The sequence below is a fragment of the Kogia breviceps genome, chromosome 19, assembly GCF_026419965.1.
Source record: "Kogia breviceps isolate mKogBre1 chromosome 19, mKogBre1 haplotype 1, whole genome shotgun sequence".
In the NCBI taxonomy this organism is placed as follows: domain Eukaryota; kingdom Metazoa; phylum Chordata; class Mammalia; order Artiodactyla; family Physeteridae; genus Kogia; species Kogia breviceps.
The window spans coordinates 11,940,878-11,957,487 of NC_081328.1; the positions used below are offsets into that span (position 1 = coordinate 11,940,878).

Below are 16,610 nucleotides of genomic sequence, written 5' to 3' on the forward strand. Positions count from 1 at the left end.
TACCAGAATTAACTCAGAAAGAAACAGAGTAAACACAGTCGATCCTCATAATTTGTGAATTCTGTGTTTGTGAATTTGCCTACTTGCTAAAGCTTGCCTACTAGGGGCTATTTTTAGCCTCCAGATCAATACTTATATGGTACTTTTGTGGTCATTCACAGACACGTGCAAAGTGGCAAAAAATTTGAGTCACCCAGCATGGGTGTTCCCAGCTGAAGTTGGACAAGGCAATGCCCTGCTGTCTTGTTTCAGCTCTCATACTGTAAACAAGTGTCCTTTTCATGGTCTGTTTAGTACCACTTTTTTTTTTTTTTTTTTGTAGTTTTGTGCTTTTATTGGTGATGTTGTTGCTTATAATGGCCCCTAAACACAGTGCTTAAGTACTGCCTAGCATTCCTAAGTACAAGAAGGTAATGATGTGCCTTACAGAGAAAATACACGTGCCAGATAAGTTTCGTTCAGACATGTTATAGTACTGTTGGCCATGAGTTCAATGTTGATGAATCAGTAAGGATATGTATTGATCGGTTGATGAAAATGTTGGGACCAGAGGCTCACACTTACCTAATCATGTATTTCTCTTAGGAGCCAGTGGTTCAGTATTCACTAATTCAGTGTTCATGGTGACTTTATAGAACACAACTACCACTAAAGATGAGAATCAACTGTGTATAAAGTAACCTAGTCACCAAGAGTTTTAAAAGGAAGAAAATCCTGCTATTGATTAAACTATACCGTCTTTTTTATTTCAGTACATGGAACTATGCTACAAATAGTCAAATCCCCTTAATGCTTAGTTACTTTTTATGTCTGTGCTTATTGTATATATATAAAGGGCTGGGTTTTTGTTTTCTTTTTTTTTTTTGTCATTAAAGAGACTTTATGTCTCTCTTTGGAAGAAATAGGCTTTTCTTACTAGTGTTAAACATATCGTAAGGGGAGATATTTATATATTATTAATTAGTTTTTTAGTTATCCATTCTTGTATTACAAATTACTTCAAAATCTGGTGGCATTAAACAATAAACATTTATTAATAATCTCGTGGTTCCTGTGGGTCAGGAGTTTGGGTGTGGCCTAGCTGGGTGGTTCTGGTTCAGAGTCTTTCATGAGGTTGTTGTCTGAAAGACTCGGGGTAGAGATGTGCTTTCCAGATGGCTCACTTACATTGCTTTTGGCAGGAAGCTTTAGTTCATTGCCATGTGGATCTCTCCTCAGGGCTACTTGAGCATCATTACAGCGTGTCAGCTGGCCTCTCCTAGAGCAAGTAGTTCAAGAGATAGGGCAAAGAGGAAGCCGTATTGCTCTTTATGACCTAGAGTCAGAAGTGATACCCTATCACACTCATCACATTCTCTTCAGTAAAAGCGAGTCATTGAGTGAAGCTACACTCAAGGAGAGGGAAATCAAACTCTACCTCTTGAAGGGACTAGTATCAAAGAATTTGTGGACATATTTGAAAACTACTACAGTATTAATAGTAGTTAACAGTCTCTGTTTTTTCTCCTAGTGGTAAAAGTACCACAGAAGACACTCCTGATGGATGCTCTTAAAGAAGAATCTGAGATAATCTATGACTTTTGTATGTGCAACCCTCCCTTTTTTGCCAATCAGTTGGAAGCCAAGGTAAGATATCTTCTGCTTTAAAGTAGTTGAATATTTAGTTAAGTTTTCCTTGTTTGCAAGATAAGAGCAACTTTTATTCTGGAAGCTGTATCAGTTAGGATGCTTCTGGTATCAAGCACCTGAAAACCCAATTCAGCTTGACTTAACAAGAAAGTTTATTGGTTTATGTATCTGAGAAATCCAGCAATAGCATGGACTTCAGGAACAGTTTGATCTAGGAGTTCATGATAATATCAAGGCTGAGACTCTGTTTTTTCAGGTTCCCCTTGGCTCTTATCGGGCCCTTGGTTGTTTTTGTTCTCAGGCTGGTTTACTTGTGGCATAATATTTGGGGAGTGGGAGAGGGTGAGAAGAGAGCTCTTTTCTTCCCCAAACCATTTAACATTTGGATTTCTTCTGATTGGACCAGCTTAGGTTACAGTCTACTCTACTGCATTGGGCTTATTGGCTTAAGGAGAGGGTCACTGTTTTTACTGCCAGCTATCATTTGATAGCAAACAAATGTCTTATTTAGTCTTTCCAACTTGAAATGAATATATTCATTTCATGAAATAAAATATATTTGCTTATGAATATGGAAAGAGATGCATTGGCTAAAAAAAACTTACCTATTAAAAATCAATAAAATATTATTGATTTAACCTAAGTTTTCCTTCATCTAGAGAAGAATTAATAGAAAGTGAATAATACTAATCAGAAGGAAACGAGGGCGTGTGTATGCTTAAAACTTTGAGAGAATAAATTGTTTTTAGAATCACTCAAATACTCTAAAGTACCATTTACATACCTCATAACAAAATAAGTTCCAGATGGATTAAATTTGGCTGCGGGGGGCGAAGTGGACAGAAATTTATTAGCAATACCAACTTTCTAGATTGGAACATGAAGTGAAGCAGGATTTAAGAAATCTAAATTTTAGCCTTCAGTGCAGATAAATTTGAGAACTATTGATAAAATAGCCACATCCTGGAGTACATTTCTTTCAAAAAATGTTGAGATACAACATATATACATAAAAGTACACATGCCATGAGTGTAAACTGGATTTTCCAGAGTGAATATTCTTATAGAACCAGCATCCAGATGAAGAAATAGACTATAACTAGCACCAGAACTAAGTATCTTTTTATAGCAACTTTACTGAAAAACAATTTACGTGCCATCAATTCACCCACTTAAAGGGTAGAATTTAATTATTTTTAGTATATTCACAGAGTTGTGCAGCCATCACCACAATCAATTTTAGAGCATTTTCATCACCCACCCCGCAGAAAAAAAAAAAACCCACACCCATTAGCAATTACTCTCGGTTTCCTTGCAGCCTCCCTAGTCCTAGGCAACCATCAGTCTACTCTCTTTCTGTGGAGTTGCCTGTTTTGGACATTTCATAAAAATGGAATCATATAATATGTGGTCTTTTGTGACTGACTTCTTTCACTAAGCATAATATGTTTTCAAGGTTCATCCATATTGTAGCATGTATCAGTACTTCATTTCTTTTTATTGCCGAATAATATTCCATTGTATGGAAATAACGCATTTTACTGATCCATTCATCTGTTGATGGACATTTGGGTTTTATTCACTTTTTGGCTATTTTGAACAATGCTGCTGTGAGCATTCATGTACAAGTGTTGTGTGAACATGTTTTCATTTCTCTTCATTGTATACCTAGGAGTGGAATCACTGGATCATATGGTAACTCTATGTTTAATTGTTTGAGGAACTGCCAGGATGTTATCCAAAATGGCTGCACCATTTTTTATTCCACTACGTGTAGTGTATGAGAGTTCCAATTTCTCCACATCTTTGTCAACACTTGTTTTTATCTGTCTTCTTGATTATAGCCATCCTAGAGAGTATGAAGTAGCGGAACATCTTTTTGTGTGCTTATTAGCCATTTGTGTATCTTCTTTGGAGAAATGCCTATTCAGATCCTTTGCCCATTTAAATTGGGTTATTTTTCTTTTTATTATTGTTGTAAGAATTCTTTATGTATTCTATATGCAAGTCCCTTATTAGATATATTATTTGTGAACATTTTCTCCCATTCTGTGGATTGTCTTTTCATTTTCTTGATGGTGTGTCCCTTGCAGCTGGAAGTTTTTACTTTTGAGGAAGTACACTTTATCTGTTTTCTCTTCTGTTGCTTATGCTTTTGGTGTCATATCTAAGAAACCATTGCCTAATGCAAGGTCATGAAGATTTACTCCTATGTTTTCTTCTAAGAGTTTTATTGTTTCAGCTTTTACATTTAAATCTTTGATCTATTTGATTTTTAAATTTGATTTGATTTTTAAATCCCAAATCTAGCATGATACCTGGAAACGGAAATTATGTCTAAGCAGTCTTGTGTAAAACTAGGTTACAGTCAAAGAGCTGGCCTTAAGGTGTAAAGGTTTTTCACCAGGGTTTGTTGTCGTTGTTGTGTTGTTCAGGGAGTAAACTCTCGAAACCCTCGAAGACCCCCACCTAGCTCAGTAAATACAGGAGGGATCACAGAGATCATGGCAGAAGGAGGCGAATTAGAGTTTGTTAAAAGGATCATCCATGACAGTTTACAGCTTCAAAAAAGATTAAGGTAAGTTGGTAATAAGAATAATATCAACTATGTAATTCAGAAAGAAACCATGTCACTGAGAGGAAACAAAATCACTGTGGTCTGAAGAATAAACAGATAAAACCCGAAAAGGTAGAAGGTCCTACAGTCTGCAAAGACCCTGTTTCTGAGGATGCTCTCATGCCTTTAATTGATTTTGTGTCCTGCAATCATCTACAGTGCATGGATAGAAAGGAGGAAAATACCATATGATTGTATTGCTCCCATTAGTATGGTCCTGTGATGGAACAAAACTGATTCAAATATGGCTTTTGATTAGAAAACAGATGGGTTCAGATCTGCCCCATGAACCAGAATAAATTTGTTGCCTAGTCCTTGAAGCAATTTATGTTCTTGGAATCAGTCTCCCAAACGATGACAGATGTGAGGACATTGAGCTGTCAAGAACTTAATGAAGGGAAACTGAGGTCACTAACCAGCTCCAGAGGAGAGTTAAGGCTATTCCTTTTTAAAAGCTAATTATCTCGGACAACACACCTGTCATTAAGCAGCATAAGGTACTCAGAAAGAGCTATTTGTCTCGCTTGACTTCTCACTCTGCCAAGTGTTGGTGAAATGATGGATAATGTGGTAGTTCAGACTAAAAGGGCTTTCAACCCTAGGATTTAGCTTTGTGACATAGAGAAGAATTTTTTAAAATTATGGTAAGATACGCATAACATAAAATTTACCATCTTAACCATTTTTAAAGTGTACAGTTCAGTAGCATTAAGTACATTCATATTGTTGTGCAGCTAACCTCCAGAACTCTTTCTTCTTGTAAAACTAAAACTCTGTACCCATTAAACAACTAGTCCCCATTCCCTCTCTTCCCATAACCCCTGGCAACCACCATTCTTCTTTCCATCTCTATGAATTTGACTATTTGAGGTACCTTATCTAAGTGAAATCATATTTGTCCCTTTTTGACTGGCTTCTTTCCCTTAGCGTCAAGTCCTCAGTATTCATCCACGTTATAGCATGTTTCAGAATTTCCTTCCTTTCTAGGGCTGAATAATATTAATATTCCATTGTATGTATATACTACATTTTGTTTATCCGTTTATCTGTTGATGGACACTTGGGTTACTTCCACGTTTTGGCTATTGTGGATAACGTGGCTAGGAACATGGATGTGCAAATATTTCTTAAGACCCTGCTCGAATTCTTTTGGGTGAATACCCAAAACTGGAATTGCTAAGTAGGGAAACCTTTCCCCACCCCCCGCTTTTGGATTTATAGGTGTTTAAAGCCTCTTATTTTAGTAGGCCAGTTCCAAAATCAACAAATATCCTGGTTTGTTAAATGTGAGTTTATTTAAATATGGAAAGCAACTGGATTCTTGGATGATCTGCCTTAGAAAATGTACACAATATTAAAGCCAAAGGTTAATAAATTTTTGCCTTAAGTTGATTTCTTCAACGAAAAATGGTACAGATGAACCTGTTTGCAAGGCAGAAATAGAGACACAGACACAGAGAACAAACGTATGGACACCAAGGCGGGAAGAGAGGGGTGGGGTGAATTGGGAGATTAGGATCGATACATATACACTAATATGTATAAAATAGATAACTAACGAGAACCTGCTGTATAGCACAGGGAACTTTACTTAATGCTCTGAGGTGACCTAAATGGGAAGGAAATCCAAAAAAGAGGGGACATATGTATACATATAGCTGATTCACTTGGCTGTACAGCAGAAACTAACACAACGTTGTAAAGCAACTATACCGCAATTAAAAAAAAAAAACATTAGGATGTGAGGAAGAAAGAGCCTTAAGTCATACTGAGCATTGAGAAGAGTGTGAGTATGTAAAGTAGACTTAAAGCAACAGAGCACTGAGACTCATGACAGTAGGTAACCAGGGCCATGTGGCCCTTTCACTATCTGTCAGCTTTTGAGGGAACTGGAGTCATTCAACAAAATGGGGAAGGTTGTTTTCAGGAGCCTATTAATCAGTAAGTTTCTATTATTTCCAAAGTTCCATTTGAACTACAAAAAATATGTTTTAAATGAACACCATTCTAAGAGAGAGGAAATTGGTCAGTACGTTCCAAGTCTGCCTGTACCTGGCTCTATGGCAGCCCACAAATTGAATGGAAGGTGAACGTTTGCTGGGAAGGGTAAATTGCTAGAGCCCATCATGTCTCTGAAGAGTCAACCATTTCAAGGTTGGTGTCGCCTATAGGAAAAGTTACCCAGTTACGATTCATATAAAGAAAGGGTTCAGCAGTCTTGTCTGCTCTGTTGGGACTCAGGCAGGTTGAGAGGGAAGATAAAAGGAAGAAAGGGAGAATGAAGTGTTTTTCATTGAAGAGAAAATAGAGCAGTGTTTTTTGAAAGAGTTTTGCTCACAAATATTGTTTACAATTTCGTGTCATACTTCGGTGACTTTCACTTGTATATGTTACCAGTTCATGTCCTGCATGTTGTTGTAGTTGACATAATGTTTATACCACTATGCAACTCTCAAATTTTAAAATGCTGTGGAAACTGCATATTTTGAAGCTATGAAAAATAAGGGATTGAAAACAAGTATTTAAACCCCACCATCTGCTTCTTATCCCCCTTCTTGTTCCTGAAGAAATGCAGAAATTAAGCCAAATTTTAACATTATGGAGTGAAATAAGTTAAATTTGTTGGACTGATCCTAGTGATGGCATTCCAGATGCCTCACCTCCCTGTTATGATTCATGCCTTGCCTAAGTCACGCTCAGCAGCAAGTGCAGTTTTGTATCTTAAGGAATTTTGCAGCTGGGAGGCCTTTGAGAGAGAAAGTTATCCAACCCCTTAGTTGTACAGATTAGAAATTTGGGACCCAGACCTCCTAATTCTGGTCCAGTGCTCTTTCTACCACTCTGTGTAGCCTCTGTAGCCCAGACTGCAGTTAGACTTCTAAGTACACAGCCTTTTCTTTTCTACTCCTTTTCTTTTCTTTTTTCTTTCCTTTATTGTTGAGGTATAATTGACATATGACATTATTAGACGGCCTTTCTACTGTTGATGAAGATTTACAAGTGCTTGTCTTAACAGCATTTTCGTTTTTTAGAGACTCACTCACCTAACCTTCTAAATACATAAGCAGAGTTTATCAAACCCCTTATGGCCTGGATTTTACTCTTGTCATTGGTTATTAGGTCTATCTCTGATGCCCTTTATGGCAGTGATTCTGTGATTTTTCCAGGAACCAGATTTACCAAGTTCCAACTTAATACTGGTTTTACTCCCCGTTTTTGCTTTTTCCTTTCCATTCCTTGCCCCCTGCCAGATGGTGGAGACTTCTTGGGTCTGGGTAAAATCCACATATCTGGTGATGGATAATAAATTAAACAAGCTAGGCCTTTCGAAATGTGATTCTTTGACTTTTTTTTTTTTTTTTTTGATGTGGACCATTTTTAAAGTCTTTATTGAATTTGTTACAATATTGCTTCTGTTTTATGTTTTGGTTTTCTGGCCGGGAGGCATGTGGGATCTTAGCTCCCTGACCAGGGGATGGAACCCACACCTGCTGCATTGGAAGGTGAAGTCTTAACCACTGGACTGCCAGGGAAGTCCCTCTTTGACTTATCTTTTAAATTTTTTCTCATTGGTAAAGTGAGGTAATAATAGCTACCTCATACCTCGTAGGGTAGTCATAGAATTGAATGAATATGTATTTGATGTAATTAAAAATAATAATGAATAGTAAATAGGGTCTTTTAAACTCTTGACCATTTTAGGAATCCAGTAGATTTAAATGCTCTGGTCTACTGTGTTGAAAGGAAATGTTAAGAGTACTCTGCTATTTTACTTTAATGCAAAGTCCCCCTCCTTTTCTGTTTTTTTTTCTTAAAACTAGATGCTAGCATAATTATGGGGTGCTGTAAGTGATGGTTGCAAGGAACAATTGTAGGGCTTCCCTGGTGGCACAGTGGTTAAGAATCTGCCTGCCAATGCAGGGGACACGGGTTCGAGCCCTGGTCCAGGAAGATTCCACATGCCGTGGAGCAACTAAGCCTGTGCGCAACAACCACTGAGCCTGCGCTCTAGAGTCTGCGAGCCACAAATACTGAAGCCCACATGCCTAGAGCCTGTGCTCTGCAAGCCTGTGCACAGCAATGAAGAGTAGCGCCCCCCCCCCCCCCCCCCCCCCGCTCACTGCAACTAGAGAAAGCCCGCGCGCGGCAACAGAGACCCAGCACAGCCAAAAATAAAATTTAAAAAAAACCAAAAAGGAACAATTGTAAATTTTATAACTGAGCTTTTAGTTAATTTTCCAGCTGAAAGACTGTCCAGTTCTGCAACAAACTTTGACTTACCTTTATAAAAGGGTAAGCCGCTTCATTTTCCTCGTCTGTAAGGTTGTGATAATACCTTTTATGGTATTAAATGTTAAAAGAACATAGGAGCCAGCTCCCGCATTGTTAAAAGAACAATATGGGACAATATAAGCTCAGAATGAATAATGACAATAATGGATTATAACCCACTGAATAAAGTAAGCAAATAAACTACAAAGGGGATAGAGGAAAAGCTCCTTGTTTACTCTAGAATGCCAACTAATAAATGTAGAATAATTAGAAAAATCACTATTTTGCAATCATTATAGTAATAATTGATTCATGGAGGAATCAACAATGGAAAATTTGAAGAGGAACAGGATATTTTCATAGTTTCAAAGTATTTCCCCAGTTACAAAGTATTTCAGTTACAAAGGGATATATGGTAACTTTATAGTGGAGAGACTGGGGGATACCACCTTGACCAGGTGATCACCTCCTGATGGGGGTCACCTAGAAGGACATGTAGCACCTCTGTGCTCTTCATGCCCCAAATGTTTTACCTGAATCAATGAGGAAATTTCAGAGAAACCAACTTGAGGGATTTTGTAAGACAATTTTTCAAAAATATTAAGGTTGTGAAAGTAAAAAAAGACCACAGACCTGTTCCATATTGAAAGAGACTAAAGAGACTTGACACGTAAATGAAATGCATGATCCTAGATTGGATCTTGCATCAGGGGAGAAAATTGACATGAAGGATGTTATTGGGATAATTGGTGAAATTTGAGTATGGACTGTATTCCAGATAATAGTATCATATGAGTGTTAAATTTTGTCAATTTGATCATTGTTCTGTGGTTATAAAAGAGAAAGTCCTTGTTTTTAAAATGTACATGCCAAAATATTTAACATTAGGGGCATGATGATGTCTGTAGCTAACTCAAATGGTTTAGAAAAACACACACAGAGCAAGCAAATGGGGCAAAGTACAGTGAATCTGCGTGAAGAGTGTACTGGAATCATTTGTACTAACCTTGCAATTTCTATACGTTTGAAATAATTTCAAAATAATTTTTCTTGAAACCTGTTGTCTCTAAGGAATTACTAAATGCTGTAATGAGTGGAGTGCTACTTTCATCATTAAAATAGTATAATGGGTTCAAAATCTCTTGGGTAACTGATCTTCCTTTTCATTTTTTTTTCCTACATGCGTTTTGATTAGTTGTCACAAGATGCCTGTTGAGAGTAGCTAGGATCTAATGGGTAGGCGTTTTTTTTTTTTTTTTCTGGCTGCGTCAGGTCTTAGTTGCCTGAGGCACACAGGATCTTTGTTGAGGCCTGCAGGATCTTTCGTTGCGGTGCGTGGACTTTTCTCTAGTTGTGGCGCACGGGCTCCAGGGTGAGTGGGCTCTGTAGTTTGCGGCACACGGGCTCTAGTTGAGGCGCGCGAGCTCAGTAGTTGTGGCGCACGGGCTTAATTGCCTCGCGTCATGTGGGATCTTAGTTCCCTGACCAGGGATTGAACCTGTGTCCCCTGCATTGTAAGGCGGATTCTTTACCACTGGACCACGAGGGAAGTCCCTCAGTAGGGATTTTTTTTTTAAGTGAAGCTAAAACAATTTTTAATATACCCAATTACTTCTGCTTTTTCTATAAGAAATATAACTTGCAGAAAACAGTTGATATATTGATGAGATTCAATCTTAAAAGATAGGGAATTCGGTGGTCCAGTTGTTAGGACTCTGCGCTTTCACTGTCAAGGGTGTGGGTTCAATCCCTGGTTGGGGAACTACGATCTTGCAAGCCGTGTGGCCAAAAAGAAAAAAAAGAAGAAAAACAGAAAAGATTCACGATATACTATTTAGCTTACAGTAATGGTTAAAAGAAATGAACTCTGCCAAGTCCATGTTAAGTACCAATGACACATTACAAGCCTGAGTTATTTAAATATTTGCTTCCCTTTGATTCCTGAGGAAATTTGTAGCATCTTTTTTTTGTCTCTGTTCTGGGCCTTTTCTTGGCTTCTGGTGACTCTGATCTAACCTGTTCAGGACATGGATGCAACTACAGATGATCTTACTAAGTGAAGAAGTCAGAGAGAGAAAGACAAATACCATATGATATCACTTAATATGTGGAATCTAAAATATGGCACAAATGAACCTATCTACGAAACAGAAACAGACTCACTGACATAGAGAACAGACTTGTGGTTGCCAAGGGGGAGAGGGGATGGTGGAGGGATGAAGTGGGAGTTTGAAGTTAGTAGGTGCAAACTATTACATATAGAATGGATAAACAGCAAGGTCCTACTGTATAGCACAGGGAACTATATTCAGTATCCTGGGATAAACCATAATGGAAAAGAATTAAAAAAAAGAATGTATGTGTATAACTGTGTCACTTTGCTGTACAGCAGAAATTAACACATTGTAAATCAACTATATTTCAATGAAAAAAAATTTTTTTAAAAATCTGTTCAGTAATGCTAATTTTAAAAGAAAGGTGTTAATTAACCTATTTTATACTGTTACTTTGTGAGCACTAATTGCTTTTAATTTCTTTTCCTTCATCTTGTTCCTAACATATCAAAGGCTTTTAATTCCTGGTTAATGATTTCTCCACTGCCTTCTTAAAGGGAGCATATTCTTTTTCTTCCAAACCTTGTAAAGCCGCCAAATGGAATAGATTATGCTCTGAGTAAATTTACCCAGGTTTGTTTAAAGTAATTTAGGTAGGACAATTATTTATTTGTGTTTTCAAATCAGAAAAAGGATTGATTAAACAAAAATAAGGATTGTCATCCGTTGTTGAACCCACAAACAATAAAAACAAATAAAATATTGGTTAATGCATACTACTTCTAAAGCAGTATAATAGTATTTGTTATACTTTTGTAATTAATAAGATTTTCATCTGTATTATTTAATGTATTAGGTTGAACCGTATAAAATTGCCAGTCTTCAACAGTTTCCAACTTATAGAAATGGAAATTTTTTGTAGTTTTAACTTAGCATGTGATGTTAGAGGCTCTTATATTCACTTAGAGTTTTTGTTACTTTAAACTTCACCTTCATAGTAGCTTTTTTTGGGGGGGGGGGGGCGGGTACGCGGGCCTCTCACTGTTGTGGTCTCTCCCGTTGCGGAGCACAGGCTCCAGACGCGCAGGCTCAGCGGCCATGGCTCACGGGCCCAGCCACTCCGCAGCATGTGGGATCTTCCCGGACCAGGGCATGAACCCGCGTCCCCTGCATTGGCAGGCGGACTCCCAACCACTGCGCCACCAGGGAAGCCCCATAGTAGCTATTTTGCATACAGACAAATACATATTGAATGTATATCCCCTTAATCTGAAATTTCTCTTTAAATCTAATGTGCAGTTAGATGAATTTCAAATGACAGGGGTAATTATGATGCTTGGTGAAAGAAGCAGGATACAGATTATGTATTGCTAGTATAACTAAGCTATGTTATAAAGCAAGAAAGATGCAAAACATTACTATATTGTTAACTATTCTTTATGTATATTTGAAGATATAAGGTACATCATTATTTAGAAATTTATATATTTAAATCAGTTCTATTGAGGTATATAACTTGCATAGTTACATTCTCCAATTTAAGTGTATGATTTGATGCATTTTGACAAATGTGTACATTACCACCACCACAATCAAGATATAGAACATTTCCATCACTGTAAAAAAGTTCCCTAGTGGCCGTTTGCAGTCTCTTCCCACCCTTCCCAGCCGCTAGTCATCACTGATTTTTCTGTCACAGTAGTTTTCTGTTTGTTTGTTCTGTTTTATTTAGTTTTGGGCTGTCTTGGGTCTTTGTTGCTGCATACGGGTTTTTCTCTAGTTATGGCGAGCAGGGGCTCCTTTTCGTTGTGGAGCACGGGCTCTAGGCACATGGGCTTCAGTTGTTGTGTCACAGTAGTTTTGCCTGTTCTAGACTTTTAAATAAATGGTATCATACAGAATGTAGTTTTTTGTGTCTGGCTTTGTATTGTAAATATTTTAACTTTTCTGTGTATTATGATGTTTTGACCTCTCTGGCTGGGGGAGACTGCCCCTCCCTGGGCTCTTCAATTCTTCGACATGGCAAAGGACCAGCCTGAGCAGGCCTTGGATCTGCAAGCCCAGAGCCCTCCCTCCTCTCTCTGCCCTTTCAGCCCAGGAGGCCATCTTGCTCTGCCTGAGTCATCCCAGGGCTGGGTGCCAGGCAACTGAGGACCACTCCATAGCCCAGAGCCCACAGACGTTATTCACACTAGCTGATCCTAAAGTTCTACCGTTGCCCTGCCTTGCCTGTCCTGAGGAAACCCCAATAAGGGCTGTGGCCTCCACCTTCCCCTTGCTCCTGTCGTCTGCCACCTGACCACCCTAGTGTCTTCCCCATGTGACCCTGCATGGTGAGTCCTGCCTGTCTCTAGGAGTTGTAAGTATAATAAACTTTGTTTTTTCCTGAGCCTGTCCTCTGTCTCCTCGTGGCTGCGCCTGACTGACCGTCTCAAAAAAGAACACAAAACAGGCTTTCACGTAGCATGTCCATGCACTGTATGAATAATGTCCCTTTTTATTGCTAAGTAGTATGCCATTATGTGAATATACCCAATTTGTTAATCCACTCACCAGTTGATGGACCTTTGGATCATTTCCAGGTTTTGGCTAGTATGCGTAACACCGCTGTGAACATTTGCATACAAGTCTTTGTGTGGACTTAAGTTTTCCTCTGTCTTGAGTAAATACCTAGGAATAGGATTCCTGAGTCAAGTGGCCAGGCTGTTTTCAAGTGGCTGTATGTACCATTTTACATTCTCACCAGCAATGTATGAAAGTTCCAGCTGACACCATTTGATATTGTCATTCTTTTAAAGTTTATCCATTCTAGTGGTTGTATAGTGATATCTCATTCTGGTTTTAAGTTGTTTTTCACCAGTGACCAGTGATGGGGGGCATCTTTACATGTTCTTGTTGGTCATTCCTGTATCTCTCTTTCTTTTGTGATAGACTTTTTAAAAAAAATTTTATTGGATTCTAGTTGATTTACAGTGTTGTGTTAGTTTCAGGTGTATATAGACTTTATTTCTTAAGACTAGTTTAAGGTACAGCAAAATTGAGGGGAAATTACAGAGATTTCCCATATACTCCTGCCCTGCACATGCATAACTTCCCCCATTCTCAGTATTCCTCACCAGAGTGGGACGTTTGTTAAAATTGATGAGCCTACATGGACACTTCATTATCACGCAGAGTCCATCATTTACATTAGGGTTCATCCTTGCTGTTGTATGTTCTGTGAGTTTGGACACGTGTATTTACATGTATCCACCATTATAATATCATACATAATATTTCCACTGCCTTAAAAATCCTCTCTGTTCTATGTATTCACCCCCTTCCCCCCCACTGATCTTTTTTTTTTTTTTTTTTTTTTGCGGTACACGGGCCTCTCACTGTTGTGGCCTCTCGCGTTGTGGAGCACAGGCTCCGGACACGCAGGCTCAGCGGCCACGGCTCACGGGCCCAGCCGCTCCGCGGCATGTGGGATCATCCCGGACCGGGGCACAAACCCGTGTCCCCTGCATCGGCAGGTGGACTCTCAACCACTGCGCCACCAGGGAAGCCCCCCACTGATCTTTTTATCATCTCTATAATTTTGCCTTTTCCAGAATGCCATATAGTTAGAATCATACACTATGTAGCCTTTTCAGATTGGTTTCTTTCACTTAGTCGTGTATATTTAAGTTTCCTCCATGTCTTTTCATGGCTTAATAGCTCATTTCTTTTTAATGCTGAATAATATTCCATTGTCTGAATGTACCACAGCTTATCCATTCACCTACTGAAGGGCATCTTGGTTGTTTCCAAGTTTTGACAGTTATGAATAAAGCTGCTATAGACAGATATCTGTGTGTGTATTTTTGTGTGGACATAAGTTTTCAGCTCCTTTGGGTAAATACCAATGAGCACGATTGCTGGATCACATGGTAAGAGTATGTATGTGTGGAAGACTGCCAAACTGTCTTCCAAAGCAGCTAGAGCTTTTTTGCCTTTTCCACCAACAGTGAATGAGAGCTTCCCTGAGTGTTGCTTATCATCTTTACCAGCATTTGGTATGGTGGTGCTCTGGATTTTGGCCATAGGTGTGTAATGGTATCTCATTTTAATTTCCATTTCCTTGGTGACATGTGATTTGGAGCATCTTTTTATATGCCTGTTTACCATCTGTATATCTTCCTTGTTGGGTATCTTATTAGATACCCATTTTAAAGCCAGGTTTGTTTTCATATTGTTGAGTTATAAGAGTTCTTTGTGTATTTCAGATAACAGTCCTTTGTCAGATAGATGTTCTGTAAGTATTTTCTCCCGATCAGTGACTTGTCTTTTCATTCTCTTGACAGTATCTTTCACAGAGCGTAATGAAGTCCAGATTATCAATTCTTTCTTTCATGGATCCTGCCTTTGGTGTTGGCATCTACAAGGTCATTACCAAATCCAGGGTCATCTATATTTTCTCCTATATTATCTTCTAGGAGTTTTATAGTGTTTGTTTTTTTATAATGTGGATGTCTAGGCCAGCACCATTTGTTGAAAAGACTGTCTTTGCTTCATCTCATTTCTGTTATTAGGAATTTGTGTCCTTTCTTTTTTTTTTTCTAAGCCTGGGTAGAGTCTTATTGAATTTATTGATCTTTTTAAAGAACCAACTTTTGACTTCATTGATTTTTCTCTGTTGATTTGCTGATTTCAATTTTTATTATTTCTTTTCTTCTGTTTGTTTTGGATTTAATTTGCTCTTTTAGCTTCCTGAGGTGGTAGCTTAGATGGTAGATTTTAGATCTTTCTTTTCTAATGTATTCATTCAATGCTATAAATTTCCCTCTAAGCACTGCTTTCACTACACACATTTTAACAAGTGGTATTTTCATTTTCATTTAGTTAAAAATATTGCTTAGGACTTCCCTGGTGGCACAGTGGTTAAGAATCCGCCTGCCAGAAGACCCAAGTAGACATTTCTCCAGAGAAGATATACAGGTTGCCAACAAACACATGAAAGAATGCTCAACATCATTAATCATTAGAGAAATGCAAATCAAAACTACAATGAGATATCATCTCACACCGGTCAGAATGGCCATCATCAAAAAATCTAGAAACAATAAGTGCTGGAGAGGGTGTGGAGAAAAGGGAACACTCTTGCACTGTTGGTGGGAATGTAAATTGATACAGCCACTATGGAGAACAGTATGGAGGTTCCTTAAAAAACTAAAAATAGAACTACCATACGACCCAGCAATCCCACTACTGGGCATATACCCTGAGAAAACCAGAATTCAAAGAGTCATGTACCAAAATGTTCATTGCAGCTCTATTTACAATAGCCAGGATGTGGAAACAACCTAAGTGTCCATCAACAGATGAATGGATAAAGAAGATGTGGCACATATATACAATGGAATATTACTCAGCCATAAAAAGGAACAAAATTGAGTTATTTGTAGCGAGGTGGATGGACCTAGAGTCTGTCATACAGAGTGAAGTAAGTCAGAAAGAGAAAAAGAAATACTATATGCTAACACATATATATGGAATCTAAGAAACAAAAAAAAAGGTCATGAAGAACCTAGGGGCAAGACGGGAATAAAGACACCTACTAGAGAATGGACTTGAGGATATGGGGAGGGGGAAGGGTAAGCTATGACAGAGTGAGAGAGTGGCATGGACATATATGCACTACCAAAAGTAAAACAGATAGCTAGTGGGAAACATCCGCATAGCACAGGGAGATCAGCTCGGTGCTTTGTGACCACTTAGACGGTGGGAGGGAGGGAGACGCAAGAGGGAAGAGATGGGAACATATGTATATGTATAACTGATTCACTTTGTTATAAAGCATAAACTAACACACCATTGTAAAGCAATTATACTCCAATAAAGATGTTAAAAAAAAAAAGAATCCACCTGCCAATGCAGGGGACACGGGTTCAAGCCCTGACCTGGGAAGATCCCACATGCCGTGGAGCAACTAAACCTACGCGCCACAACTACTGAGCCTGTGCTGTAAAGCCCACAAGCCACAACTGCTGAGCTCGTGTGCCACAGCTACTGAAGCC

General features: G+C 38.6%; 1 protein-coding gene across 1 annotated transcript in view; it reads left to right on the forward strand.

Annotated features, from left to right (window-relative positions):
* Window positions 1–16,610, forward strand: part of METTL16 (methyltransferase 16, RNA N6-adenosine) — a 55,810-nt gene that overhangs the window by 24,629 nt on the left and 14,571 nt on the right. Inside the window, exons 5-6 of the mRNA XM_059046725.2 lie at window positions 1,511–1,626; window positions 4,065–4,207. Of these exons, the coding sequence (XP_058902708.1) occupies window positions 1,511–1,626; window positions 4,065–4,207 (259 nt within the window). The remainder of the gene's footprint in view (window positions 1–1,510; window positions 1,627–4,064; window positions 4,208–16,610) is intronic.